Source organism: Carcharhinus amblyrhynchos, chromosome 31, assembly GCF_965287045.1.
Source record: "Carcharhinus amblyrhynchos chromosome 31, sCarAmb.v2.hapA, whole genome shotgun sequence".
In the NCBI taxonomy this organism is placed as follows: Eukaryota; Metazoa; Chordata; class Chondrichthyes; order Carcharhiniformes; family Carcharhinidae; genus Carcharhinus; species Carcharhinus amblyrhynchos.
The window spans coordinates 24721042-24748393 of record NC_137354.1 but is presented as its reverse complement, the minus strand read 5'-3'; the positions used below and the strand labels follow the sequence as shown (position 1 = coordinate 24748393).

The window sequence follows — 27352 nt, the reverse complement described above, 5'->3', positions numbered from 1 at the left end:
GTGTTCAGTGTGTTGGTTAGTGTGTGTTCAGTGTGTTAGTTAGTGTGTGTCCAGTGTGTTGGTTAGTGTGTGTTCAGTGTGTTGGTTAGTGTGTGTTCAGTGTGTTAGTTAGTGTGTGTTCAGTGTGTTAGTTAGTGTGTGTTGAGTGTGTTGGTTAATGTGTGTTCAGTGTGTTAGTGTGTGTTCAGTGTGTTAGTGTGTTGGTTAGTGTGTGTTCAGTGTGTTGGTTAGAGTGTGTTCAGTGTGTTAGTTAGTGTGTGTTCAATGTGTTGGTTATTGTGTGTTGAGTGTGTTAGTTAGTGTGTGTTGAGTGTGTTGGTTAGTGTGTGTTCAGTGTGTTGGTTAGTGTGTGTTCAGTGTGTTAGTTAGTGTGTGTTGGTTAGTGTGTGTTCAGTGTGTTATTTAGTGTGTGTTGAGTGTGTTGGTTAGTGTGTGTTCAGTGTGTCAGTGTGTGTTCAGTGTGTTGGTTAGTGTGTTCAGTGTGTTAGTTAGTGTGTGTTGAGTGTGTTAGTTAGTGTGTGTTGAGTGTGTTAGTGTGTGTTGAGTGTGTTCAGTGTGTTAGTTAGTGTGTGTTCAGTGTGTTGGTTAGTGTGTGTTCAGTGTGTTAGTGTGTGTGTTCAGTGTGTGTTCAGTGTGTTAGTTAGTGTGTGTTCAGTGTGTTAGTTAGTGTGTGTTCAGTGTGTTAGTGTGTTCAGTGTGTTAGTTAGTGTGTGTTCAGTGTGTTAGTTAGTGTGTGTTCAGTGTGTTAGTGTGTTCAGTGTGTTGGTTAGTGTGTGTGTTCAGTGTGTTAGTTAGTGTGTGTGTTCAGTGTGTGTTCAGTGTGTTAGTTAGTGTGTGTTCAGTGTGTGTTCAGTGTGTTAGTTAGTGTGTGTTCAGTGTGTTAGTGTGTGTTCAGTGTGTTAGTTAGTGTGTGTTCAGTGTGTTAGTTAGTGTGTGTTCAGTGTGTTAGTTAGTGTGTGTTCAGTGTGTTAGTGTGTTCAGTGTGTTGGTTAGTATGTGTTCAGTGTGTTAGTTAGTGTGTGTGTTCAGTGTGTTAGTGTGTGTTCAGTGTGTTAGTGTGTGTTCAGTGTGTTAGTTAGTGTGTGTGTTCAGTGTGTGTTCAGTGTGTTAGTTAGTGTGTGTGTTCAGTGTGTGTTCAGTGTGTTAGTTAGTGTGTGTGTTCAGTGTGTTAGTTAGTGTGTGTGTTCAGTGTGTGTTCAGTGTGTTAGTTAGTGTGTGTTCAGTGTGTGTGTGTGTTCAGTGTGTTAGTTAGTGTGTATGTTCAGTGTGTGTTCAGTGTGTTGGTGTGTGTTCAATGTGTTAGTGTTAGTCAGTGTGTTAGTGTGTGTTCAGTGTGTTAGTTAGTGTGTGTGTTCAGTGTGTTAGTTAGTGTGTGTGTTCAGTGTGTGTTCAGTGTGTTAGTGTGTGTTCAGTGTGTTAGTTAGTGTGTGTGTTCAGTGTGTTAGTGTGTGTTCAGTGTGTTAGTTAGTGTGTATGTTCAGTGTGTGTTCAGTGTGTTAGTGTGTGTTCAGTGTGTTAGTGTGTGTTCAGTGTGTGTTCAGTGTGTGTGTTCAGTGTGTGTTCAGTGTGTTAGTGTGTGTTCAGTGTGTTAGTTAGTGTGTGTGTTCAGTGTGTTAATTAGTGTGTGTGTTCAGTGTGTGTTCAGTGTGTTAGTTAGTGTGTGTGTTCAGTGTGTTAGTGTGTGTTCAGTGTGTTAGTTAGTGTGTGTTCAGTGTGTTAGTGTGTGTTCAGTGTGTTAGTTAGTGTGTATGTTCAGTGTGTGTTCAGTGTGTTAGTGTGTGTTCAGTGTGTTAGTGTGTGTTCAGTGTGTGTTCAGTGTGTGTGTTCAGTGTGTGTTCAGTGTGTTAGTGTGTGTTCAGTGTGTTAGTTAGTGTGTGTGTTCAGTGTGTTAATTAGTGTGTGTGTTCAGTGTGTGTTCAGTGTGTTAGTTAGTGTGTGTGTTCAGTGTGTTAGTGTGTGTTCAGTGTGTTAGTTAGTGTGTATGTTCAGTGTGTGTTCAGTGTGTTAGTGTGTGTTCAGTGTGTTAGTGTGTGTTCAGTGTGTTAGTTAGTGTGTGTGTTCAGTGTGTGTTCAGTGTGTTAGTTAGTGTGTGTTCAGTGTGTTAGTGTGTGTTCAGTGTGTGTTCAGTGTGTTAGTTAGTGTGTGTTCAGTGTGTGTTCAGTGTGTTAGTTAGTGTGTGTTCAGTGTGTGTTCAGCGTGTTAGTTAGTGTGTGTTCAGTGTGTGTTCAGTGTGTTGGTTAGTGAGTGTGTTGAGTGTGTTAGTTAGTGTGTGTTCAGTGTGTTAGTGTGTGTTCAGTGTGTTGGTTAGTGAGTGTGTTGAGTGTGTGTTGAGTGTGTTAGTGTGTGTTCAGTGTGTTAGTGTGTGTTCAGTGTGTTAGTTAGTGTGTGTGTTCAGTGTGTGTTCAGTGTGTTAGTTAGTGTGTGTGTTCAGTGTGTGTTCAGTGTGTTAGTGTGTGTTCAGTGTGTTGGTTAGTGAGTGTGTTGAGTGTGTGTTCAGTGTGTTAGTGTGTGTTCAGTGTGTTAGTGTGTGTTCAGTGTGTTAGTTAGTGTGTGTGTTCAGTGTGTGTTCAGTGTGTTAGTTAGTGTGTGTGTTCAGTGTGTGTTCAGTGTGTTAGTGTGTGTTCAGTGTGTTGGTTAGTGAGTGTGTTGAGTGTGTTAGTGTGTGTTCAGTGTGTTAGTTAGTGTGTGTGTTCAGTGTGTGTTCAGTGTGTTGGTTAGTGAGTGTTCAGTGTGTTAGTTAGTGTGTGTTCAGTGTGTTGGTTAGTGAGTGTGTTCAGTGTGTTGGTTAGTGAGTGTGTTCAGTGTGTTGGTTAGTGAGTGTGTTCAGTGTGTTAGTGTGTGTTCAGTGTGTTGGTTAGTGTGTGTGTTGAGTGTGTTAGTTAGTGTGTGTTCAGTGTGTTAGTGTGTGTTCAGTGTGTTGGTTAGTGAGTGTGTTCAGTGTGTGTTGAGTGTGTGTTCAGTGTGTTGGTTAGTGAGTGTGTTCAGTGTGTGTTGAGTGTGTGTTCAGTGTGTTGGTTAGTGAGTGTGTTAGTTAGTGTGTGTTCAGTGTGTTGGTTAGTGTGTGTGTTGAGTGTGTGTTGAGTGTCGCGGGGCTGGCTCTGGGCGGGGGTGAAGGTGGTTCTGACTCTGTCTCTGGGCGGATCCGGAGTTCACTCCGTGTCCCAGTGTCTGTGCAGCGAGTCAGTGAGAAGCTGCCCTCTGGCCCGATGTTCTCCTACACTGTGACCGTGGCCACCGGCAGCCAGTGGTTTGCGGGGACGGATGATTATATTTACCTGACCCTGGTGGGGAGTGAGAGCTGCAGTGAGAAAACCCTGCTGGATAAACCTCTTTACAATGACTTCGAGCGAGGAGCGGTGAGTGTCAAACCTTACCCACCCCCCCTACCCCCCACCCATCTCCGCCCTACCCCCACCACCATCTCCCACCCCCCCACCCCCCCACCCTCCACCTCACCCCCCCACACAGCTGGGTAAGTGCCTGTAATGTACCACCAAAGGTAGTGATAGAAGCAGATACAATCGCAATGTTTAGTAGGCATCATAGATTCCTACAGCGCAAAAGGAGGCCATTCAGCCCATCGTGTCTGCACGGACCCTTTGACAGAACATCTCACCCAGGTCCTGTCTCTGTAACCCCATGTATTCACCCCCCGCTACTCCTCCAACCCACATCCCGGGACGCTAAGGGGCAATTTTTAGCACGGCCAATCAGCCTAACCCGCGCGTCTTTCGGACTGTGGGAGGAAACCGGAGCACCCGGAGGAAACCCACGCAGACACGGGGAGAATGTGCAGACTCCACACAGACAGTGACCCCGAGCCGGGAATCGAACCCGGGTTCCTGGTGCTAACCCGCTGTGCCATCCGAATAGGCAGGGAGTAGAGGAATATGGATAGAGGCGGAAGGTCTTTAGCAAAGCGACATGTATTGGTACAGACTTGATGGGCTGAGGGGCCTGAGCCTGTGCTGTACTGTTCTTTGTTCCCAGTAGCACTTTATCACTCTGTGTGTGTGTGTGTGAGAAAAATGATGGCCCTCATTGGTCTGGGGGATTCTCTACGCAGCATACGGTTATGATACATCCCTGTAGCATCCACACACATCTCTCCTGCAGCTCTGCGCTTGGGCATCCAGAATATTCTCTGGAATACCTGCCCATGGCTCAGCTTCAAACAAGAACAACAACCAAGGAACCTCTGGAATACTTCATTCCAATTCAATCACCACCCCTCCCCCCTCCCCCCTCTCCCCGGTTCCAATCACAATAGGGTCCATTCCGTAGATCGGACTGTTTAATCGTGCCGCCCTTATCCCGAATAAGCAGTCATCAAAATATCTCTAAAGTGTTTTCATGGACAGCAGGTCGGGTCAGTTGTTACACCCTCTCCAGTTGATGTCCAGGTTTGCGCAAGAGCTTTCTCAGTCGGTGTGTGTAGGGGTGGTGCACGAGGAAGAACGACCAATGATCGGAAAAAAGATGCTGTTAAAGTTTCTCATCTTCCAGAGAAGTTTGGTGTGAGTGCGGATTCTCATCCAAACTTATGTCCGGTTATAGAGCTGACTAATTCCCGTCCAGAGTTCAGTGAATCATTCTATTTCTGAATACTGGCGTTGACTGATGTGTAGAATTGTCTGTCCTGTGAAAACCACAAGTCAGTTTCTGAAAATTTCGAATTAAATTTTCAGAAACGCGCTTGGGGTGGGCGGCACGGTGGCACAGTGAAGTTAGCGCTGCTGCTTCACAGCTCCAGGGTCCCGGGTTCGATCCCCGGCTCGGGGGTCACTGTCTGTGTGGAGTTTGCACATTCTCCCCGTGTCTGCGTGGGTTTCCTCCGGGTGCTCCGGGTTTCCTCCCACAGTCCAAAGATGTGCGGGTTAGGTTGATTGGCCATGCTAAGAAATTGCCCCCTTAGTATCCAGGGATGTGTAGGTTAGAGGGATTAGTGGGTAAAATATGTAGGGATATGGGGGTAGGGCCCGGGTGGGATTACATAGAACATAGAACATAGAACATTACAGCACAAACAGGCCCTTCGGCCCACGAGTTGCGCCGATCACATCAACACCTACCAACCTACAGACCTACCTATAACCCTCAATCTCATTAAACCCCATATACTCATCCAGAAGTCTTTTAAAAGACCCCAGCGAGTTCGCCTCCACCACCACTGACGGCAGCCGATTCCATTCACTCACCACCCTCTGAGTGAAAAACTTACCCCTAACATCACTTCTGAACTTCCCTCCCCGCACCTTAAATCTGTGTCCTCTCGTAGCGACCATTTCAACCCGGGGAAATAGCCTCTGAGAATCCACCCTATCTATTCCTCTCAACATTTTGTAAACTTCTATCAGGATTGTGGTTGGTGCAGACTCGATGGGCCGAATGGCCTCTTTCTGCACTGTAGGGTTTCTATGATGCTACGAAAATGCTGTGTCAGTTTGAGACCACAGAAATAAATTGTAGCGGTGAGCAGAAAGGTTCCCGATTGCGCCATTTGTTAGAGAGCTGCCAGATCTATCCGGTCTCTCCCCGCCCCCAAATATCTTGATGTGGTTGGGTTCTCTGGAAGATGAGAAGTTTGGTCATTGGAGGGATTTGACTGGAAGCTGATGTTTGGCCCCAGCCTCAGAGAAACGTTGGGTGCTGGATTGCGAGGCAGTTGCTTTACGTCTAGATTGAGATATACGTGCCGGACATTGTGAACTGCCCTACGTGGGAGGCACACCTGCTCTGCTTTCTGTTCTAACCCTAACAGTAGCACACTGCTACCTCAGAGCACCAGGGACCTGGGTTCGATTCCCGACTTAGGACACTGTCTGTGCAGATTCTGAACGTTCTCCCCATGTCTGCATGGGTTTTGTCTGGGTGCTCCAGTTCCCTCTTACCGTCTAAGACATGCTGGTCAGATGCGTTGTCCATGCTAAATTCTCCCTCAGTACTGGCCAGGCCCCGGAGTGTGGCAACTAGGAGATTTTCACAGTGACTTCATTGCAGTGTTAATGTAAGCCTATCTGTGACTAATAAAAAAACGTTGACATAGCCTATTCTCAGTCCACATTGATCCCAAATTCTATGAATCCTAATTTTAGCCAATAATTTTGTGTGGCACCTCGAGAAATACTTCTTCAGAACCCTGAATTTAAGACTACTTCCCACCTTATCCAAGGTAACAGTTGCATCTTCTTAAAATCTCAAACAGATTTGTCAAACACAATTTCTTTTTTTCCAAACGCGTACTAACTCTACTTTATCGCGATCGTGTTCTCAGTGTTATCCCGTCTCTTTGAATGCTACAGTGCAGAGGGAGGCCATTCAGCCCATCAAGTCTGCAATGACCACAATCCCATCCTATCCCCATAACCCCCCCCCCCCTTGCATTTACCCTAGCTAGTCCCCCTAACACTAAGGGGTAATTTATCATGGCCAATCCACCTAACCTGCACATCTTTGGGGTGTGGGAGGAAACCCACAGAGACACGCAGAGAATGTGCAAAGTCCACACAGACAGTGGCCCAAGGGTAGAATTGAACCCGGGTCCCTGGCGCTGTGAGGCAGCCGTGCTAACCACTGTGCTGCCCTGTACCTAATCATCGATCCTAACATTTTGACCATATAGAACATAGAACATAGAACATTACAGCGCAGAACAGGCCCTTCAGCCCACAATGTTGCGCCGACCAGTTAAAAAAAACAATGACCCTCTAACCTAAACCAATCCCTTTTCGTCCATAAACCATGGCTGTAGCTTTGTCAGCATTTTAGAACATAGAACATAGAACATTACAGCGCGGAACAGGCCCTTCGGCCCACAATGTTGCGCCGACCAGTCTTATTTTTAAAAAAAACATTGACCCACTAATCTAAACCAATCCCTTTTCGTCCATAAACCTATCCACCAATCTCTTAAACGCCCCCAAACTAGGCGCATTTACAACTGCAGCAGGCAGGGCATTCCAGTCCCTCACCACCCTCTGGGTAAAGAACCTGCCCCTGACATCCGTCCTATAACTACCCCCCCTTAATTTAAAGCCATGCCCCCTCGTGCTAGCTTTCTCCATCCGAGGAAACAGGCTATCACCATCCACCCTATCTAAACCTCTAATCATCTTATATGTTTCTATAAGATCCCCTCTTAGCCGCCTTCTTTCCAGTGAAAACAACCCCATATCCCTCAGTCTCTCCTCATAGGACCTCCCCTCCATACCAGGCAACATCCTGGTAAACCTCCTCTGCACCCTCTCCAAAGCGTCCACATCCTTCCTATAATGTGGGGACCAGAACTGCACACAATACTCCAAGTGCGGCCGCACCAGAGTCGTGTACAGTTGCAACATGACGCTGCGACTCCTAAATTCAATCCCCCTACCAATAAACGCCAAGACACCGTACGCCTTCTTAACAACCCTATCTACTTGATTCCCAACTTTCAGGGATCTATGTACACATACACCTAGATCCCTCTGCTCCTCCACTCTATTCAAAGTCCTCCCGTTAGCCCTATACTCAACACATCTGTTATTCCTACCGAAATGGATTACCTCACACTTCTCCGCATTAAACTCCATCCGCCACCTCGTGGCCCAGCTCTCTCTCCCTCTCCCTCTCTCTCTCCCTCCTTTCCTGAATAGCAGAGTTTAGTTGTCTACTCTTATTTTCTACTTGATTATCTATTTTTAAAACACAGGGGTTGTTCTAGAATCCAGGGAATTGGAAGAAATACATCCAATCTCTCTGCAGTAGCCACCTTCAAAACCCAAGCTGAAGACCACCAGATCCACTGCATTTTCACTCGCGTTCATTCCTCCAACACCACTTCTGTGTAAATGTTTATTTAACTTCCGCTTTTTCAGCAGATGATTGCGTGCTCACTATTTCTGCAGCTGTCTGTGAAAAGTTTTTAACACCTCCAGCATTTCCTTATTCACAATTGTGCTTTTTGTGGTGTCACGGTGGCACAGTGGGTTAGCACTGCTGCTTCACAGCTCCAGGGTCCTGGGTTCGATTCCCGGCTCGGGTCACTGTCTGTGCGGAGTTTGCACATTCTCCTCGTGTCTGCGTGGGTTTCCTCCGGGTGCTCCGGTTTCCTCCCGCAGTCCAAAGATGTGCGGGTTAGTTTGATTGGTCCATGCTAAGAAATTGGCCCTTAGTGTCCAGGGATGTGTAGGTTAGAGGGATTAGTGGGTAAAATATGTAGGGATATGGGGGTAGGGCCTGGGTGGGATTGTGTTCGGTGCAAACTCGATGGGCCGAAGGGCCTCGTTCTGCACTGTCGGGTTCGATGATTTATCATAGAATCCTACCTTGCAGAAAAGACCATTCGGAAAATCACACATTTAGCACGGCCGACCAACCTAACCTGTACATCTTTGGATACCATGGGGCAATTTAGCGTGGCCAATCCACCTAACCTACACCTCTTTAGACAATAAGGAGCAATTTAGTGTGGCCAATCCACCTAGCCGGCAAATCTTTGCGCTGTGGGAAGAAATCAGAGCACCCAGAGGAAACCCATGCAGATATGGGGAGAACGTGTAGATTCCACACAGTCACCCAAGCCCAGAATTGAACCTGGATCCCTGGCGCTGTGAGGCAGCTTTGTTAACCACTGTGCCACAGTACCAACCTTTCTGGGACTCAAACTTTATATTTTCCTTTCTAACGTCCCAACAGAGATTTTGCCATCCGTTTTTATGTCATTTGATCCCTTACCCTCGTGTTCTCTTTCAGTTTCCTAATCCTCCTTTGCTTCAGGTTCAAATACTCCCAACTCGGAGGCTCTCTGTTATCTCTGAGAGTATTACCAACCTCTTCCTTTGATTCAGTCTTATCTTTGACACCTCTTAAAATCAAGACCAGTGAGATTTTCCCTTTGATGTGCATTTTTAAATCTCTTGTGTTCTGAATTTCTTCCAGAAGTCTAAACGAGGCAACTCATGCTTAACCCCAAGACACACAACTTTACAGAAATTGTACATATCTTGCCCATCTCCAATTTAATTCATAGCAAAAGCCTTTTCTAGAGAAATTTCCACTAATGAACTTGCTCCAGTCCACTTCACGACCTGTTTTTAAACATTACTGTACAGGATGTGAGCGTTGCTGGCTGGACCAGCATCTATTGCCCATCGCTAACTGCCCTTGAGAGGGTGAACCTTCCTAAACCATTGCAATCCATGCGGTGTAGATACACCCAGTAACAAGCCTCACAACACCCAGGTTAAAGTCCAACAGGTTTATTTGGTAGCCGACACCGCTAGCTTTCGGAGCGCTGCTCCTTCGTCAGGTACACCCACAGTGCTGTTTAAAAGTTAAAGCGTATTTATTGACGCAGCACGGTTTCGTTAAGGGGAAGTCGTGTCTGACGAATTTATTGGAGTTCTATGAGGATGTGTCTAGGGCGGTGGATAGAGGAGAGCCGGTGGATGTGGTCTGTCTTGATTTTCAGAAGGCGTTTGACGAGGTGCCTCACAAGAGGTTATTGCAGAAGGTCAGAGGACATGGAGTTGGGGGTAGGGTGTTAGTGTGGATAGAGGATTGGTTGTCAAATAGGAGGCAGAGAGTGGGGGTCAATGGGTGCTATTCGGATTGGCGGATGGTGACTAGTGGGGTGCCCCAGGGGTCGGTGCTGGGGCCTCAGCTATTTACCATTTATATAGATGATCTGGAGGAGGGAACCGAGTGTCAAAATTTGCTGATGACACCAAGATTGGTGAAACGGCAAATTGCGCGGAGGGTGTGGAGAGTCTGCAGAAGGATCTAGATAGGCTGGGCGAATGGGCCAGGAACTGGCAAATGGAATTTAATGTTGGCAAGTGCAAGGTGGTCCACTTTGGTAGGAATAATGGTAGGAAGGACTATTTCTTACGTGGCGAAAAACTGCAGCAGGCGACGGTGCAGAGGGACCTCGGGGTCCTTGTGCATGAGTCGCAAAAACCCAGCCTGCAGGTGCAGCAGGTGGTCAGGAAGGCGAATGGGATGCTGGCCTTCATAGCGAGGGGGATTGAATATAAAAGTAGGGAGGTCTTGCTGCAGCTGTATAGGGCATTGGTGAGGCCGCAGCTGGAGTACTGTGTGCAGTTTTGGTCGCCGCACTTACGCAAGGATATTTTGGCCTTGGAGGGAGTGCAGAGGAGGTTTACTAGGCTGATGGCGGAGTTGAGGGGGTTGAGCTATGAGGAGAGGCTGAATAAACTAGGCTTGTACTCGTTAGAGTTTAGAAGAATGAGGGGAGATCTCATTGAGACGTATAAGATGATGAATGGGATGGATAGGATAGAGGTGGAGAGACTCTTCCCGCTCAGAAAGGACAGTAGGACTAGGGGGCACAGCCTCAAGATAAAGGGGGGGCGGTTTAGAACAGAGTTGAGGAGGAACTTCTTCATTCAAAGGGTGGTGAATCTCTGGAATTCTCTGCCCGTTGAAGTGGTGGAGGCTGCCTCGCTAAATATTTTTAAGACGCGGGTTGATGGGTTTTTGATAAGAGAGGGGATTAAGGGTTATGGGGAGAGGGCGGGAAAGTGGAACTGAGACATGACAGATCAGCCATGATCTTATTGAATGGCGGGGCAGGCTCGAAGGGCTAGATGACCTACTCCTGCTCCTATTTCTTATGTTCTTACGTTCTTAAGTTATTAGTCACAAGTCATTAACACCGCAATGAAGTTATTGTGACAATCCCCTAGTCGCCGCACTCTGGCGCCTGTTCATGTACACAGAAAAAGAATTTAGCACGGTCAGTGCACCCTAACCAGTACGTCTCTCGGACCGTGGGAGGGAACCGCAGCACCCGGAGGAAACCCGCGCAGACACGAGGAGAATGTGCAAACTCCACACAGACAGTGACCCCGAGCCGGGAATCGAACCCGGGTCCCTGGCACTGTGAGACAGCAGTGCTAACCCCGTGCCACCCGGGGCGGTGTTACGATGGTGTGGGCTCCACAGAGTACAAGCTGCCTTATTGAGTGATTGGAGGTTCACCCAGTGGGAAGGGGTAGGCGGGGGTTTTAAACCTGTTATTCTACCCTGGACCAGTGCGTAGATTTCGAGGCAAAGATTCTCTGATTGTCAGCCACACAGGAACAGCCCTTTCCATTGGGTTCAGGATAAAAGGTGTTGGTGACAGAAAGCTGATGGTTGGGTTACTCCAGAAGAAAGACTTAATGGGACATTTCAGAGAGCTTTTAAGAGTCAGCCACATTGCTGTGGGTCTGAAGTCACGTACAGGCCACACTGAGTAATAATGGCATTTGTAATCCGGATGGGACAGAAAATGGTTTCATCGCAAGTTGCTTTTTGATTTAATTTAGTTATGAGGCAGCACGGTGTTTAGCACTGCTGCCTCGCAGTGCCAGGGACACGGGTCCAATTCTGACCTCGGGCCACTGTCTGAGTGGAGTTTGCACATTCTCCCCGTGTCTGCGTGGGTTTCCTCCGGATGCTCCGGTTTCCTCCCACAGCCCACAGGGTGAGTGGCCATTGTAAGTGAGCAGGGTTACAGAGATGGGGTGGAGGGGAGGGGCTCTTTCAGGGAGTTAGTGCAGACTCGATGGGTCGAATGGCCTCTTTCTGAACTGTAGTGTTCTATGGTTCTGAATATATAGTTTTACTAATTGAATTTAAATTCCACCAGCTGCCATGGTGGGATTTGAACCCGTGTCCCAGACCATTAGCCTCTGTATAACACTACTGTCTCCACTATTCCAGCATTAATTTGGGTTTATGATGAAGGAAGTCAGTTTCCTGTGAACTGTATGGGGAGGAGGGTGGGGGTGGGAGGGTTGGTGGTGACAAGAGGGGTTGGTGGTGATGGGGGTGCGGTGGTGGGGAGGGGTTGGTGGGGGGGGTTGGTGGTGGTGTGGGGGGGGTTGTTTGGTGGTGGTGTGTTGGGGGGGTTGTTTGGTGGTGTGGGGGGGCATTTGGTGGCAGTGGGGGGGGTGATGGGGGCGGGGGGTCAATAGTTATCTTTATACTTCAGTAGCTTTGTGGTTGGATTGAGTGCTAGACTGGTTTGCTTCCAAAGTGAAGGGTGGGTGTGTGTGTTGCATGTACTGAGGGGGGCTGTGTGGGTGTGTGTATTGTGTGCACGGGGGTGCTGTGTGGGTGTGTGTATTGTGTGTGTGGGGGCTGTGTGGGTGTGTGTATTGTGTGCAGTGGGGGCTGTGTGGGTGTGTGTATTGTGTGCACGGGGGGGCTGTGTGGGTGTGTGTATTGTGTGTGCGGTGGGGCTGTGCGGGTGTGTGTATTGTGTGCACGGGGGGGCTGTGTGGGTGTGTGTATTGTGTGCACGGGGGGGCTGTGTGGGTGTGTGTATTGTGTGTGCGGTGGGGCTGTGCGGGTGTGTGTATTGTGTGCACGGGGGGGCTGTGTGGGTGTGTGTATTGTCTGCACGGGGGGGCTGTGTGGGTGTGTGTATTGTCTGCACGGGGGGGCTGTGTGGGTGTGTGTATTGTGTGCACGGAGGGGCTGTGTGGGTGTGTGTATTGTGTGTGCGGTGGGGGCTGTGTGGGTGTGTGTATTGTGTGCAGTGGGGGCTGTGTGGGTGTGTGTATTGTGTGCAGTGGGGGCTGTGTGGGTGTGTGTATTGTGTGCACGGGGGGCCTGTGTGGGTGTGTGTATTGTGTGCACGGGGGGGCTGTGTGGGTGTGTGTATTGTGTGTGTGGGGGGGCTGTGTGGGTGTGTGTATTGTGTGCACGGGGGTGCTGTGTGGGTGTGTGTATTGTGTGCAGTGGGGGCTGTGTGGGTGTGTGTATTGTGTGCGGGGGGCTGTGTGGGTGTGTGTATTGTGTGCAGTGGGGGCTGTGTGGGTGTGTGTATTGTGTGCACGGGGGGGCTGAGTGGGTGTGTGTATTGTGTGTGTGGGGGTGCTGTGTGGGTGTGTGTATTGTGTGTGTGGGGGTGCTGTGTGGGTGTGTGTATTGTGTGCACGGGGGTGCTGTGTGGGTGTGTGTATTGTGTGCAGTGGGGGCTGTGTGGGTGTGTGTATTGTGTGCGGGGGGCTGTGTGGGTGTGTGTATTGTGTGCGCAGTGGGGGCTGTGTGGGTGTGTGTATTGTGTGCACGGGGGGGCTGTGTGGGTGTGTGTATTGTGTGCAGTGGGGGCTGTGTGGGTGTGTGTATTGTGTGCAGTGGGGGCTGTGTGGGTGTGTGTATTGTGTGCAGTGGGGGCTGTGTGGGTGTGTGTATTGTGTGCAGTGGGGGCTGTGTGGGTGTGTGTATTGTGTGCAGTGGGGGCTGTGTGGGTGTGTGTATTGTGTGCAGTGGGGGCTGTGTGGGTGTGTGTATTGTGTGCACGGGGGGGCTGTGTGGGTGTGTGTATTGTGTGTGTGGGGGGGCTGTGTGGGTGTGTGTATTGTGTGCACAGGGGGGCTGTGTGGGTGTGTGTATTGTGTGCAGTGGGGGCTGTGTGGGTGTGTGTATTGTGTGCACGGGGGGGCTGTGTGGGTGTGTGTATTGTGTGCAGTGGGGGCTGTGTGGGTGTGTGTATTGTGTGCACGGGGGGGCTGTGTGGGTGTGTGTATTGTGTGCGCAGTGGGGGCTGTGTGGGTGTGTGTATTGTGTGCGGGGGGCTGTGTGGGTGTGTGTATTGTGTGTGTGGGGGGGGCTGTGTGGGTGTGTGTATTGTGTGTGTGGGGGGGGGCTGTGTGGGTGTGTGTATTGTGTGTGCGGGGGGCTGTGTGGGTGTGTGTATTGTGTGCGCAGTGGGGGCTGTGTGGGTGTGTGTATTGTGTGCAGTGGGGGCTGTGTGGGTGTGTGTATTGTGTGCAGTGGGGGCTGTGTGGGTGTGTGTATTGTGTGCAGTGGGGGCTGTGTGGGTGTGTGTATTGTGTGCACGGGGGGGCTGTGTGGGTGTGTGTATTGTGTGTGTGGGGGGGCTGTGTGGGTGTGTGTATTGTGTGCACGGGGGGGCTGTGTGGGTGTGTGTATTGTGTGCGGGGGGCTGTGTGGGTGTGTGTATTGTGTGTGTGGGGGGGGCTGTGTGGGTGTGTGTATTGTGTGTGTGGGGGGGTGCTGTGTGGGTGTGTGTATTGTGTGTGCGGGGGGCTGTGTGGGTGTGTGTATTGTGTGCGCAGTGGGGGCTGTGTGGGTGTGTGTATTGTGTGCGCGGGGGGGTCTGTGTGGTGTTGCATGTGACATGTGTGGGGGGTTGTGTGTGTTGGCGTGTGTGGGGGGGTTTGTGTGGGGGGGGGCTGATGGGGTGTGTGGGGTTGAGGGAGTGTGTGTGTGTGGGATGGGTGGGTGCAGGTACGGTGGAGCTGGGTGCACGCAGGGGGGTGGGGCGCATGTTGGGGGGGGCAGTGTGAATGCGGGGGTTGGGTGCGTCCGGGAGTGGGGTGTGTGAGGGGGGGCGGGGGTTGGGTCACGTGCAGGGGTAGTGTGGTACATGCTGGGGGGGGAGTCGGGGGGGTGGGGCACATCAGGGGGTTTGTCGAGGGTATAAAAGAGGGAATCTTAATATTCAGAGAATGCATTGCTCTGCTATGACTCATATTTAAGATTGAATTGTGAAGGAAAAGGTCCAGTTTAGACAGTTTGTGTTGTGTACACCTGAAAAACTCTCTGCTTAGAAAATTTCCAACCCTGACTAATATTGGAAGCCCCGTTAGTCGGGTCTTGGTCCTTTCTATCTGATTTACAGAGTTTCTAGCTGAGTTACAGAGAGAGATTGAATAGGTTAGGACTTTATTCCCTGGAGTGTAGAGGGGAGATTTGATAGAGGTGTATAAGTTGAGATTGGTATAGATAGAGTGAATGCAAGCAGACTTTTTCCACTGAGGCTAGGGGAGAAAAAAACCAGAGGGCATGGGTTAAGGGTGAAAGGGGAAAAGTTTAAAGGGAATATTAGGGGGGGCTTCTTCACACAGAGAGTGGTGGGAGTGTGGAATGAGCTGCCGGATAAATGCAGGCTCACTTTTAACATTTAAGCAAAACTTGGACGGGTTCATGGATGAGAGGGGTGTGGAGGGATATGGTCCAAGTGCAGGGTCAGTGGGACTAGGCAGAAAAATGGTTGGGCACAGACAAGAAGGGGCAAAAGGCCTGTTTCTGAGCTGTACATTTTCTATGTTCAGTGTAGCAGCAACAGAACTTGGCTCAGTCCCGGCTTGCTGCCCACTCCCAGCAATACTAACCCTCCCTTTGCCGTTGGACAGGTGGACTCGTATGAACTGGTGGTGACGGATGATATTGGAGAGATTCTGTTGTTGAAGATTGAGAAGCACAAGTACTGGGTTCAGGATGACTGGTACTGTAAATATATCACCATAAAAACTCCCACGGGAGATTATCTGGAATTTCCCTGCTACCGGTGGATCACTGACAACAAGGAAATCGAGCTGCGAGATGGACGCGGTTAGTATTAAACCACAGAGCTAAATTCGGACAGCGAGTGTGGGAGAAGGTGTGGCTTTTTCGCTAGGTTACAGCTCGTGGCACAGTGCTCAGCACTGCTGCCCCCAGCATCGTGGACCTGGGTTCGATTCCCGGCTTGGGTCATTGTCTGTGAGGTGCCTGCGTGTTCTCCTTGACACAAGGAGAACCTCCGGGTTTCCTCCGGATGCTCCGGTTTCCTCCCAGACTCCAAAGATGCGCGGGTAAAACGGATTGGCCACGCGCAGTTGCCTCTTACTGTCAGGGGAGCTGACGGGGAAAATACATGAGGTCGGGGGATAGGGCCTGGGGGGGGGGGGGTGCAAGCTTAATGGGCTAAATGGCCTCCTTCTGCACCCTAGGGTTTCGATGATTCCCTGGGCTTGAGGGAGGAAAGGTTAGTCCGGTACCTGCTTCTGGTCCCATCTAGACACCACTAATAACCCACCCATACCCAGACCACAATAGATAGAGTGGAAAGCAGACTCTGCTGCGATGCCCTTCATGGTTTATTAGCCTGCCATCAATTAGTTGTGCAACATACAAGAGGCCCTTGGAACCCACGAATGGAGCTCCTTCAGGAAGCCATAAGATATAGGAGCAGAATTAGGTCCATCAAGTCTGCTCCATCATTCAGTCGTGGCTGGTGTGGTTCTCAACCCCGTGACTTGATCCCCTTATTGATCAAGAACTTATCTATCTCTGTCTTAAAGACACTCAATGACCTGGCCTCCACAGCTCTCTGTAGCAATGAGTTCCGCAGGTTCACCATTCTCTGGCTGAAGAAATTTCTCCTCATCTCAGTTTCAAAAACGTGTCCCTTCCCTGAGGTTGTGCCCTCAAGTCTAGTCTGTCCCACTAGTGGAAACATCCTCTCCATGTCCACTCTATCCAGGGCCTCTCTGTAAGCTTCATTAGATCCCCACTCATCCTTCTAAACTCCATCGAGTACAGACCCAGAGTCCTCAACCACTCCTCATTTGACAAACCCTTGGGATCACTTGTTATCCTCCTCTGGATCCTTTCCAAGGCCAGCGCATCTTTCTTAGATATGGGGTGCAAAACTGCTCACAATATTCCAAATGGGATCTGACCAGAGCCTATCCAGCCTCAGCAGTACATCCCTACTCTTGTATTCTAGCCCTCTAGGAATGAATGCTAACATTGAATTTGCCTTCCTAACTGCCGACTGAACCTGCACGTTAACCTTGAGAGTCCTGAACCAGGACTCCCAAGTCCCTTTTGTGCTTCAGATTCCAAAGCCTTTCCCTGTTTAGAAAATAATCTATGCCTCTATCTTCCTACCAAAGTGCATAACCTCACACTTTCCCACATTGTATTCCATCTGTCACTTCTTTTCCCCACTCTCCTAGCCTGTGCAGATCATTCTGCAGCCTCCTCCACTTCCTGAGCACTACCTGAAGCTCTACATTTCTTTGTATCATCGGCAAATTTAGCAACCGCGCTCTCAGTTCCATCTTCCAGATCATTAATGTAAGTAGTGAAAAGTTGTGGTCCCAGCACTGACCCCTGTGGAACAGCACCAGTCACTGGTTGCCTTCCTGGAAAGGGCCCCCTTATCCCCACTCTCTGCCTTCTGTCTGTCAGCCAACCTTCTATCCATGCCAGTACCCTGTCTCCAACACCATTGGCTCTGAGCTTATTTAGCTGTAAAGCACCTTGTCAAAGGCTTTCTGGAACTCCAAATAAATCCCATCCAATGGCTCTCCTTTGTCTACCTTCTTCATTACCTCCTCAAAGAATTCTAACGGATTTGTCAGACATGACCTCCCCTTGATGTAGCCATGCTGACTCAGCCCTATTTTACCAAGCATTTCCACGTAGTCACCTCACCGGCACATCTTTGGATTGTGGGAGGAAACCGGAGCATCCGGAGGACACCCACGCAAACACGGGGAGAAGGTCTGTATGGAGAGACCCAAGCTGGGAACTGAACCCAGGACCCTGGTGCTGAGAGACAGCAGTGCTACCCACTGTGCCACCGTGCAGCCTGTTATGCTATAGTTTCCAAGAGAATGCACAAGTGAATTGCATCGTGCATGTCTGTACCCCTTACCCTGGCAAGAGTCTAGATTCCTTCGGATTGTGTTTCTGATCGGAAAGATAATGGAATCTTTAACTCAGACGCACAAATAACAGGAATATCATCCGGATTTAGCGAGAGAGATTATACAAAGAAAGCTGCTGTGTTATTAATCTCACTGAATTCTTTCAAAAACGGATAAAGATCAGACACTGGTGATGGTGACGTGATAACAGTAATGTCACAATTCCTGGATTCAGGACAAGTTTAACCCCGTGCTGTACCGGTCCTGGGAGTGTTTGATGGGGGGACAGTGTAGAGGGAGCTTTACTCTGTATCTAACCCCGTGCTGTACCTGTCCTGGGAGTGTTTGATGGGGGACAGTGTAGAGGGAGCTTTACTCTGTATCTAACCCCGTGCTGTACCTGTCCTGGGAGTGTTTGATGGGGGACAGTGTAGAGGGAGCTTTACTCTGTATCTAACCCCGTGCTGTACCTGTCCTGGGAGTGTTTGATGGGGGGACAGTGTAGAGGGAGCTTTACTCTGTATCTAACCCCGTGCTGTTCCTGTCCTGGGAGTGTTTGATGGGGGGACAGTGTAGAGGGAGCTTTACTCTGTATCTAACCCCGTGCTGTACCGGTCCTGGGAGTGTTTGATGGGGGGACAGTGTAGAGGGAGCTTTACTCTGTATCTAACCCCGTGCTGTACCTGTCCTGGGAGTGTTTGATGGGGACAGTGTAGAGGGAGCTTTACTCTGTATCTAACCCCGTGCTGTACCTGTCCTGGGAGTGTTTGATGGGGGGACAGTGTAGAGGGAGCTTTACTCTGTATCTAACCCCGTGCTGTTCCTGTCCTGGGAGTGTTTGATGGGGGGACAGTGTAGAGGGAGCTTTACTCTGTATCTAACCCCGTGCTGTACCTGTCCTGGGAGTGTTTGATGGGGGACAGTGTAGAGGGAGCTTTACTCTGTATCTAACCCCGTGCTGTACCTGTCCCGGGGGTGTTGGAGGAGACTGCACACTGTGTAACTCTGTATAAACATTGTGCCAAAACAGACACACTCTGTAACTCTGTCTGAAATGTCCTTCTGCAGCCAAATTGCCACGAGACGACCAAACCCAGATTGTTAAACAGCACCGTCGCCGCGAACTGGAGGAGAGGCAGAAATTGTACCGGTAAATTCATATTGTGCACATCAACCCTGCAGGGGGAAATAGTGCGGGGGAGGGGGGGAGTCAGCGTGTCGGGGGGAAGGGGGAGTCGGTATGCAGTGGGGGGGGGGGGGGGCAGTCGGCGTGTGGGGGGAGGAGTGGTGTTGGCATGTGGGGGGGGGGGTAGGGGAGCCGGGGGGAGTGGGACTCGGCGTGCGTGGAACAGGGCGAGGGGGGTAGTCGGCATGTGGGAGGAGAGGGGGCATTGGCATGGGGGGGTGAGGGAGGAGTCGGGGGGGATGGGGGAGTCGGGGAGCGGGGCGAGGGGGAGTATTGGCGTGCGTGGGGGTAGTCGGGGGTTGGGGAGAGTCAGCGTGCGAGGGGAGGGGGAGTCGGCGTGCGAGGGGAGGGGGAGTCGGCGTGCGAGGGGAGGGGGAGTCGGCGTGCGAGGGGAGGGGGAGTCGGCGTGCGAGGGGAGGGGGGAGTCGGCGTGCGAGGGGAGGGGGAGTCGGCGTGCGAGGGGAGGGGGAGTCGGCGTGCGAGGGGAGGGGGAGTCGGCGTGCGAGGGGAGGGGGAGTCGGCGTGCGAGGGGAAGTGCGGTTTTGGGGTGCGGGGTGAGTTGAATGTGGAGCGGGGGGGGAGTCGGGTCGGCATGTGGGGGGGGCGGTGAGATAGCATAGTGTTATTTCTAAAGCTGAATGGACCTCAGTGTTAGTGAAGCAGAGCTGAATTTGATTTCGTTTTGGTTTGATTTATTATTATCACGTGTATTAGGATACAGTGAAAAGTATTGTTTCTTGCGCGCTATACGGACAAAGCATACCGTTCATAGAGAAGGAAAGGAGAGGGTGCAGAATGTAGTGTTACAGTCACAGCGAGGGTGTAGAGAAAGATCAACTCAATGCGAGGTAGGTCCATTCAAAAGTCTGACAGCAGCAGGGAAGAAGCTGTTCTTGAGTCGGTCGGTACGGGACCTCAGACTTTTATATATTTTCCCCGATGGAAGAATGTGGAAGAGAGAATGTCCGGGGTGTGTGGGGGGGGGTCCTTAATTACGCCGGCTGCTTTTCCCCAAGGCAGCGGGAAGTGTAGACAGAGTCAATGGATGGGAGGCTGGTTTGTGTGATGGGATTGGGGGCTACATTCATGACCCTTTTGTAGTTCCTTGCGGTCTTGGGCAGAGCAGGAGCCCAGACCGAGCTGTGATCCAACCCAGAGAGAATGCTTTCTATGGGGCAAGTTGGTGAGAGTTGGAGTGGACATGCCAAATTTCCTTCGTCTCCTGAGAAAGTCGACATGCTGTTTAGGATTTTCAGAATTAATCTCCCACATTGTGTATCACAGAATGGCTCAGTTCGGATCGCGGGAAAAATCAGTGGGTGGGATCGGGAGGCTAACAGGGCCCGAGACTTCAGTCCTGTGCCTGTGGCATCTGGGGTCGGAGTGGCGGGGGCCTGCAGCAACATCCCAAGAGGGGGAGGGGGCACAGCGACGTCCCGGGGGGGAGGGGGGGGGGCACAGCGACGTCCCGGGGGGAGGGGGGGGCACAGTGACGTCCCGGGGGGGCTGGGGGGGGGTTGGGGGGGTGGGGTGAGGGGGTTTGGGGGTGGGGGGGTGGGGTGGGGGGATTGGGGGGTTGAGGTGGGGGGGTGGGGTGGGGGGGTTGGGGGTGGGGGGGTGGGGGGTTGAGGTGGGGCGGTGGGGTGGGGGGGGTTGGGGGTGGGGGTGTGCAGTTGGGGTTTGGGAGGGGTGGGGGGTGGGATTTGGGGGGGTGGGTTGGGGGGTTGAGGTGGGGGGGTGGGGGGGTGCAGTTGGGGTTTGGGGGGGTGGGGGGTGGGGTTTGGGGGGGTGGGTTGGGGGGGTGGGGTGGGGGTTGGGGTGCGGGGGTGGGGGGTGTGGGGAGGGCCACAGCGACGTGCCTCTCAGTCTGAACTATCGCGTTACCCACACAAACATCCGTTACTAATTTGCCTGTGTGATGGCAGCGGCTGTGGAGACATCCAATGAGCCTCATTGTCTTTTTGATAAGCTTGTCTTTGTGGTTAGATGATTTGTGTTGTTATCGCTGTACGGACTGACTTCCCATCCATGGCACAGAGCCAGTCCCCTCACTGCCTTCCCTTGGCTTCACTCACTGGGGGTTGGACCCTCCCTCACCATGCTGGTCACCTGGCCTCATCCTCTTACTTCTCCCATTGGTCCAAAGTGACCCCTTTGAGTCAATAGCAGTCAAGTTGAGTTTGCCTGGAGCCTGCAGTCCCTCGGGTGCCTCTAATCTTCTCGGATTTCAGCTGACTGGGTGTGGTTTCCTGAGGGTGAGGAGCTCAGGTCCTGTTCACACAGACTCTCGCGGAGAAATGATTCCCTCACACCAGAATCGGAGTCAGTGTTTAACCGTCAGTGCCGTTCTGTGCCTCCGAGGGGAGGGTGGGTGGGTGGGCAGGGAGGGGAGGGTGGGAGGGGAAAGGAGGGAGGGGAGGATGGGTGGTGAGGGGAGGGGAGGGAAGGTGGGTGGAGAGGGGAGGGAGAGGAGAGTGGGTGTGGAAGGGAGGGAGACTGGTTGGGGAGGGGAGGGGTGGTTGGGGAGGGGAGGAAGGGGAGGGCGGGTGGATGGGGAAGGAGGGGAGGGTGGGTGGGGAAAGGAGGGAGGGGAGGATGGGTGGTGAGGGGAGGGGAGGGAGGGTGGGTGGTGTGGGGAGGGAGATGAGGGAGGGTGGAGAGGGGAGGGAGAGGAGAGTGGGTGGGGAAGGGAAGGAGACTGGTTGGGGAGGGGAGGGGTGGTTGGGGAGGGGAGGAAGGGGAAGGGAGGGTGGGTGGGGAGGGGAGAGAGGGCAGGGTGGGTGGGGAGGAGAGGGAGGGGAAGGTGGGGAGGGGAGGGTCGATGGAGAGGGGAGGGGAAGGTGGATGGGGAAGGGAGGGTGGATGGGGAGGGGAGTGGGGGTGGGGAGGGGAGGGGAGGGTGGATGGGGAAGGGAGGGTGGATTGGGGAAGGGAGGGGGGTGGGGAGGGAAATGAGCCTCTCACCAGTTCTCTGTTTGTTGCAAAGAACTTAGCGACTCAGCTCCTTTCACAGTTTGTGATCGCTTATTGCTGTTTCTGCCTTTGGTTTTTGTCCTTGATTTCCCCCTTCCTCTGACCCCTTACATAGATTCCCATCCCCCTGCCGTTTCAGTTTAAACCCTCCCCAACCACTTGAGTGAATATTCCCCTCCCGCCCTCCCCCCAGGACACCAGTCCCCGGTCTTGCCCCGGTGTAACCTGTCCAGTCCCACATCCCCCAGAACCAGTCCAATGCCCCAGGAATCTGAATCCCTCCCCCCCTCACACCATCACTTCAGCCAAGTTTGTCATGTTTAGGACCAATGGGATGAAGGAGTACAATATCAAGGGTAGGAGTCTTCGCTGTGTTGAGGAGCAGAAGGATCTTGGGGTCCGGGTCCATAGGACTCTTAAATCGGCCTCGCAGGTGGAGGATGTGGTCAAGAAGGTGTATGGTGTACTGGCCTTCATTAATCGAGGGATTGAGTTTAGGAGTCGGGAGGTAATGCTGCAACTTATAAGACCCTTGTCAGACCCCACTTGGAGTACTGTGCACAGTTCTGGTCGCCTCACTACAGGAAGGATGTGGAAGCTATTGAGAGGGTGCAGAGGAGATTTACAAGGATGTTGCCTGGATTGGGAGGCATGCCTTACGAGGATAGGTTGAGGGAGCTGGGACTCTTCTCCCTGGAGAGACGAAGGATGAGAGGCGACCTGATAGAGGTTTATAAAATGTTAAGAGGAATAGATAGGGTGGATTCTCGGATTTCCCAGGGCTGAAATGGTCGCTACGAGAGGACACAGGTTTAAGGTGCTGGGGAGCAGGTACAGAGGAGATGTCAGGGGTAAGTTTTCACTCAGAGGGTGGTGAGTGAGTGGAATCGGCTGCCGTCGGTGGTGGTGGAGGCGAACTCGCTGGGGTCTTTTAAAAGACTTCTGGATGAGTGTATGGGATTTAATGGGATTGGGGGTTATAGATAGGTCTATGGATTGGTAGGTATAGATGTGATCGGCGCAACTGCTTTGTGCTGTAGTGTTCTATGTTCTATGTGATATGATTCTATGATTTCTATGATTCCCATGTGAAATATCCTGCTCTGATTAGCACATGGCACTGGCATAATCCTTCAATCACCACCTTTGAGATCCGCCTTCTCAATTTTCTTCGTCGCTCTCTCTATTCTGATTTTAGAACCTTGTCCCTTTTCCTGCCTATGCCATTGGTATCGGTGTGTACTGCAACCACTGGCTGTTCGTGCTCCCCTTCCGAAATGTCCAGCAGCCGCTCCGAGTCATCCTTAATCCTCGCACCGTCTCTGCATCCTGAGCTCTCTCTCTCTCTCTCTCTTCCTGCACCCCCCTTTGTAATTCCTTTCTTACTTGAGAAGCTGAGTTACAGAGAGAGATTGAATAGGTCAGGACTTTATTCCCTGGAGAATGAGGGGAGATTTGATAGAGGTGTATAAGATTATGATGGGTATAGATAGAGTGAATGCAAGCAGGCTTTTTTCCACTGAGGCTAGGGGAGAAAAAAAAAACAGAGGGCATGGGTTAAGGAGAAAAGTTTAAAGGGAATATTAGGGGGGGCTTCTTCACGCAGAGAGTGGTGGGGGTGTGGAATGAGCTGCCGAATAAATGCGGGGTCATTTTTAACATTTAAGAAAATCTTGGACGGGTTCATGGATGAGAGGGGGGTGGAGGGATATGGTCCAAGTGCAGGTCAGTGGGACGAGGCAAAAAATGGTTTGGCACAGACAAGAAGGGGCAAAAGGCCTGTTTCTGAGCTGTAATGTTCTACAGTTCTATGGTAGTTTATCTTCTCCCTTTTTATTTGTTCACTCCGCCATAGGCTGTCGAGTTGGTAAACTATTGCTTGCTGAGTTATCAAGGATGTGTTAATTGGTCTCAGGATTCCTGGATTGTGACGTGTGTAAAAGTATGCCTGCGTTCCTATCCCTGAGTGGTGTCTGGCACCTCCCCTTCTCCTCCCCTCTGTTAGGTGCCCCCCTGTCTGGACATCCGGTCAGAGGATTGAGCCTGTTGCGTTCTCCATCTTCTGTGCTTGAATAGTGCAGAAGAAGAAGAAAAGGCTTGGACATATATAGCCCCTTTCATGAGCTCGGGACACCCTAAAGAGTGTTACAGCCAGCTTTTGAACTGCTGTAATAAAGGAACAATGGCAGCCGGTTTACACAGCAAGATCCCACTAACAGCAGTGTAATTTCCTACGGTTTGTATCCCTTCGCACTTTGTGCCAAGTGGGATAGCTGTGTGCCGCGATATCCGAATGTGGTTTGTTTTTTTTGCGTTGCAGGTGGAAGGAATGGCACCCGGGTTTCCCTCTGAGCATCGATGCTCACTACCACAGCGACCTACCCCGTGACATCCAGTTCGACAGTGAGAAGGGGGTCGACTTTGTTCTCAACTACACCAAAGCGTAAGTAAAGGCTGTGTCATTGGCTCACTGACTCTCCAGTCACCGCCCCCCACCCCCCACCCCCAATAACTATTGACCAAGGCCCCCAGATCTGTGCCCAGTCTCTCCGAACCAGGGTAGCTGATCTCTGCCTGGACTGGGAAAGGTCAATCAGACCTGACCCTGCGAAATCTCTGCCAGCGAGTGTGTGTGTGTGTGTGTGTGTGTGTGTGTGTGTGTGTGTGTGTGTGTCTGTCTGTGTGTGTGTGTGTCTGTGTGTGTGTGTGTCTGTGTGTGTGTGTGTCTGTGTCTGTGTGTGTGTGTGTGTGTGTACGTGTGTGTGTCTGTGTGTGTGTGTGTGTGTGTGTACGTGTGTGTGTCTGTGTGTGTGTGTGTCTGTGTCTGTGTGTGTGTGTGTGTGTGTACGTGTGTGTGTCTGTGTGTGTGTACGTGTGTACGTGTGTACGTGTGTGTGTCTGTGTGTGTGTACGTGTGTGCGTGTGTGTGTGCGTGTGTGTACGTGTGTGTGTGTGTGCGTGTGTGTACGTGTGTGTACGTGTGTGTGTGTGTGCGTGTGTGTGCGTGTGTGTACGTGTGTGTGTGTCTGTGCGTGTGTGTGCGTGTGTACGTGTGTGTGTGTACGTGTGTGTGCGTGTGTGTGTGCGTGTGTGTCTGTGTGTGTGTGTCTGTGTGTGTACGTGTGTGTACGTGTGTGTGTGTGTGTCTGTGTGTGTACGTGTGTGTGTGTGTGTGTGTGTGTGTGTGAGGACAAAATTCATCTGTTACAATGCAGTATTTCAACATTAGCCTCATGCCTGAACAGTGGTCATTTTAGACACCAAAATCCCCCCCGATCCGATCTTTCTCTCGTGCTGAAGCTCGGGCACACTCACCCATGGTGGGCCCAGCCGGGCCCCGTGTGTAACACGGCCGTACCCCAGTCAGAATTGCTCTTTTCGGACAGTGAGTGAAGCAAATCGAGATAATTGAGGCGTGTCTGAGAATCACTCTGAAGGAGAGAGTTTTCGGGAAGTTTCTGAAACAGCAGAGGAAACTCCTGTCAAGTGTGAGGTAGGGTGGAGTTTGACACCTTATAAACTCAGTGAAAAATACAAAACATCTTCTAACATCACTGACTGAAGAGAAACACCCTGTACCGCTGGGCGCAGGACCAGGCCGCAGGGTCAGGGCGCAGGACCAGGCCGCAGGGTCAGTGAATAGGGTCAGGGTGCAGGGTCAGGATGCAGGGTCAGGGCGCAGGGTCAGTGAATAGGGTCAGGGCGCAGGGTCAGTGAATAGGGTCAGGGCGCAGGGTCAGGCCGTGCGGTCAGTGAACAGGGTCAGGCCGCAGGGCCCGTGAATAGGGTCAGTGTACAGGGCCAGGCTGCAGGGTCAGGACGCAGGGTCAGTGAATAGGGTCAGGGCGCAGGGTCAGGCCGTGCGGTCAGTGAACAGGGTCAGGCCGCAGGGTCAGGGCGCAGGGTCAGGACGCAGGGTCAGGGCGCAGGGTCAGGACGCAGGGTCAGGGCGCAGGGTCAGGACGCAGGGTCAGGGCGCAGGGTCAGGGCGCAGGGTCAGGGCGCAGGGTCAGGACGCAGGGTCAGGGCGCAGGGTCAGGACGCAGGGTCAGGACGCAGGGTCAGGGCGCAGGGTCAGGACGCAGGGTCAACGCAGGGTCAGGGCGCAGGGTCAGGACGCAGGGTCAGGACGCAGGGCGCAGGGTCAGGGCGCAGGGTCAGGGCGCAGGGTCAGGACGCAGGGTCAGGACGCAGGGTCAGGGCGCAGGGTCAGGACGCAGGGTCAGGGCGCAGGGTCAGGACGCAGGGTCAGGGCGCAGGGTCAGGACGCAGGGTCAGGACGCAGGGCGCAGGGTCAGGGCGCAGGGTCAGGGCGCAGGGTCAGGGCGCAGGGTCAGGACGCAGGGTCAGGGCGCAGGGTCAGGGCGCAGGGTCAGGACGCAGGGTCAGGGCGCAGGGTCAGGGCGCAGGGTCAGGACGCAGGGTCAGGGCGCAGGGTCAGGACGCAGGGTCAGGGCGCAGGGTCAGGACGCAGGGTCAGGGCACAGGGTCAGTGAACAGGGTCAGGGCGCAGGGTCAGGACGCAGGGTCAGGGCACAGGGTCAGTGAACAGGGTCAGGGCGCAGGGTCAGGGCGCAGGGTCAGGGCGCAGGGTCAGGACACAGGGCCCGTGAACAGAGCCTGATGCTTATTGGAAACGCTTTTTCATTGGTTAGCAGGAGTGTTGTGTGGGATCGGGGTTGAAAGGTTAAACATGAGAGTTTGGGCCTCGGGGATTGGAGAGAAAAGCCCTGTTCTGTTCCTCCTGGCCCACAAGCCGTGCTGGAAAGACACTTCCCGTTTCCTGCCACCTTTCACCAGACACGGTTTCCGGGGCCAGGAATCCCAGTCCCGTCTTTAACCGTAAAAATCTGGAGCTGCAAAGCCTGTGTTAAATATGTTGCTGCCCCCCCCACCATCCCCCCACCCCCCATCCCCCCACCCCCACCATCCCCCCCCACCATCCCCCCACCCCCCACCATCCCCCCACCATCCCCCCCACCCCCCCATCCCCCCCCACCCCCCCATCCCCCCCCCGCACCATCCCCCCACCCCCCATCCCCCCACCCCCACCATCCCCACCATCCCCCCACCCCCCATCCCCACCATCCCCCCCCCACCCCCCATCCCCACCATCCCCCCCCACCCCCCATCCCCCCCATCCCCCCCCACCATCCCCCCACCCCCCATCCCCACCATCCCCCCACCCCCCCATCCCCCCCCCACCATCCCCCCCCCCCCATCCCCACCATCCCCCCCCCACCCCCCATCCCCCCCATCCCCCCCACCATCCCCCCACCCCCTCATTCCCCCCCCCACCGCCCCATCCCCCCCCACCCGCCATCCCCCATCCCCCCCCCCACTGCCCCATCCCCCCCCAACACCCGCCATCCCCCCCACCGCCCCATCCCTCCCCACCCGCCATCTCCCCATCCCCCCATCCCCCCCCCACTGCCCCATCCCCCCCCAACACCCGCCATCCCCCCCCACCCCCCCATTCCCCCCCCCAACCACCCCATCCCCCCATCCCCCCCCCCCACATCCGCCATCCCCCATTTTGCCCCCCACCCCCTCACTTAAATCACCCCTTTAAACCTGACACTGGGTGCCTTAGGGTCAGCTTTGATACTTTCCTATGTGGCCCTTCTCCCCCCCACCCCACCATTGGGAGTGAAGTTTCATTGAACAGTAACCCCCTCATACTCACCCTGATAATCCCCTTGCCCCTAGGGTTAACTTATCACGGCCAATCCACCTCACCCGCACCCCCCTG

The 27352-nt window shown here is 52.6% G+C and overlaps 1 protein-coding gene across 1 annotated transcript in view; it reads left to right on the top strand.

Annotated features, from left to right (window-relative positions):
* The first annotated feature begins 3168 nt into the window (after positions 1 to 3168).
* LOC145360451 (polyunsaturated fatty acid 5-lipoxygenase-like) overlaps positions 3169 to 27352 on the top strand; it is a 60636-nt gene continuing 36452 nt past the window's right edge. The window contains exons 1-4 of the mRNA XM_080215668.1: positions 3169 to 3356; positions 15156 to 15354; positions 18510 to 18591; positions 23921 to 24043. Coding sequence (XP_080071794.1) covers positions 3207 to 3356; positions 15156 to 15354; positions 18510 to 18591; positions 23921 to 24043 — 554 coding nt within the window. The 5' untranslated portion in view covers positions 3169 to 3206. The remainder of the gene's footprint in view (positions 3357 to 15155; positions 15355 to 18509; positions 18592 to 23920; positions 24044 to 27352) is intronic.